Source organism: Antrostomus carolinensis, unplaced genomic scaffold (genome assembly GCF_000700745.2).
Source record: "Antrostomus carolinensis isolate BGI_N321 unplaced genomic scaffold, ASM70074v2 scaffold40457, whole genome shotgun sequence".
In the NCBI taxonomy this organism is placed as follows: domain Eukaryota; kingdom Metazoa; phylum Chordata; class Aves; order Caprimulgiformes; family Caprimulgidae; genus Antrostomus; species Antrostomus carolinensis.
In genome coordinates, this window is record NW_010326038.1 from 5,690 (window position 1) to 7,532 (window position 1,843).

General features: G+C 43.6%; 1 protein-coding gene across 1 annotated transcript in view; it reads left to right on the forward strand.

The window, feature by feature from the left end:
• Positions 1-251: 251 nt before the first annotated feature.
• The window catches only part of LOC104527669 (transcription initiation factor IIA subunit 1-like), a gene marked incomplete at both ends in the record, with an annotated part of 5,476 nt that continues 3,884 nt past the window's right edge, over positions 252-1,843 (forward strand). Inside the window, one exon of the mRNA XM_010171453.1 lies at positions 252-353. Within this exon, the coding sequence (XP_010169755.1) occupies positions 252-353 (102 nt within the window). The remainder of the gene's footprint in view (positions 354-1,843) is intronic.

Consider the following 1,843-nt stretch of genomic DNA (forward strand, 5'->3'; position numbering starts at 1 on the left):
ACACTCCTCATGACTTGAAAACTCTCGTGCCATAGATACGTCACAAGAGATGGTGAACAGTCCCTTCCCTTTTCACCTTGCTTGAGTTGTTCTTGCTGATTTCTACCTCCTTGGATATTTTAGCCACTTGGAAACATGCAGTATACTCTGTAATGCAGTTTCAGAGGTTTTTTTGGGGGGCAAATCTTATTTTAATGTTAAAGTGATAAATTTCTTTCAAAACAACGCTGACTAGTTACTTTTTTTTAAAGCCTAAATTGTACAGGTCTGTAATTGAAGATGTCATCAATGATGTCCGAGAAGTTTTTCTGGATGAAGGAGTGGATGAACAAGTTCTTATGGAACTCAAAACAGTAAGTGGCAACTTGTGGTGGTTTCACACAACTTAGAAGGTTTTTTTTAGTAAACCAATACAGTAATTGGTTTTCGGATCTGCTTACTGTTGTATACAGTAAAATTACTAATTTTTAGTTAGCTAAGCATTGTGTTAACCTGCATATCTGTAGCCCCATGTCATTTGAATTACACTGGTGTATAGAGAGATCTGCTCACCTTGTTTACTTTCCCTAATCTGGCATGTCAAACTTGACATAAACTAACAGCAGGCATCCAGATTCACAGCCTTGTTTCTTTAAATGTTATATCTTTAAAAAAGAAAGGGGAGAATATGTCTTAGAGGCAGACGATTCTTAAGGTTTCTCTTAAGGTTTCACCTACTTTGCTGATGTTTTTGTCTTTCTGAAGAAGAGGAATTGCATTGTCAGATGCGTTGTCAAATTTATGTATGGTTTGTGGTTTGCAGAAGTATTGTTTTTGGGATGCACACAGTGCATAATAAATTGCACTGTGTGCATCACACTTTTCTGAAGCTCTCAGATTCAGAATTGATTTACATACAGTGGGTTTGAACTGTTACCAAGGGTCCAAAAGAAAGGCAGTATAGTGAGCTGAGCTCTAATGTGTCTCCTATGGCTTTCCTCAAATTCTTCCTGAGTAAAGGAAACTCTTCAAAAGGGAAGAGAAAAGGCAGCAAAAAAAAAAAAAAAAAGAGAGGAAGAAACAAAGTACAAGGAAACTGGGAAAGTAGGTACCTGCTTATCTCAGCTGTTGAATAAGGACTTCTTCAGAAAGTGGGATGTCTGCACTCTCAGTATTTTTGAAGTATTTGTGTTGGGTTTGGGGTGGGGGGGGCAGGGGGTGGTGTGCACCTTGTGAAAGCAAAAGCTCCACAGGCTCCAAGGCAGAGACCCCACAGCCCAGGCTGAGCCACTTAGTAATAGAGAAGTCCCTCTGAAAGTCCATATTTGTGAGGGGAAAGACTGTCCTGAAAAGAAGAAGGTGGAGAGAACCTTGAGGAGGAGGGGAAGGACTGTCCTGAAAAGAAGAAGGTGGAGAGAACCTGGAGGAGGGGCCATTGACCTGAACAAAAGACGACCATCAGCCTAAACAACGAGAGAGCTTCATTGCCAGGAGGAAGGAGGAGGAGGACAGAGAACCTCAGACACCCAGTTCAACTGCATGGAGTAGGAGAAGGAAAAGGAGGTCCCTGAAGCCTATGGAAGTTGAATGGTGGAGCAGGTACCCATGTGTAGGCCTTGGAGGACTCCACACTGGAGCAGAAAAGCTGAACCCAAGGGCAAGTGTTACTGAATTGAGACCACGAGAGACACTCAATGCCAGAGTGGGGGTGGACTCCCAGAGCCAGGGGGTGAGGATGTACACTGGACTGGAGGCCCATCTGCAGCCCATGGATGTCCCCGTGCTGGAGCTGGGAGCTGAGCCCAAAGAGGTCTGTGACTCCATGGGAAGCTGCTTGGGAACGTCTTGTTCCTGGACTTTGATG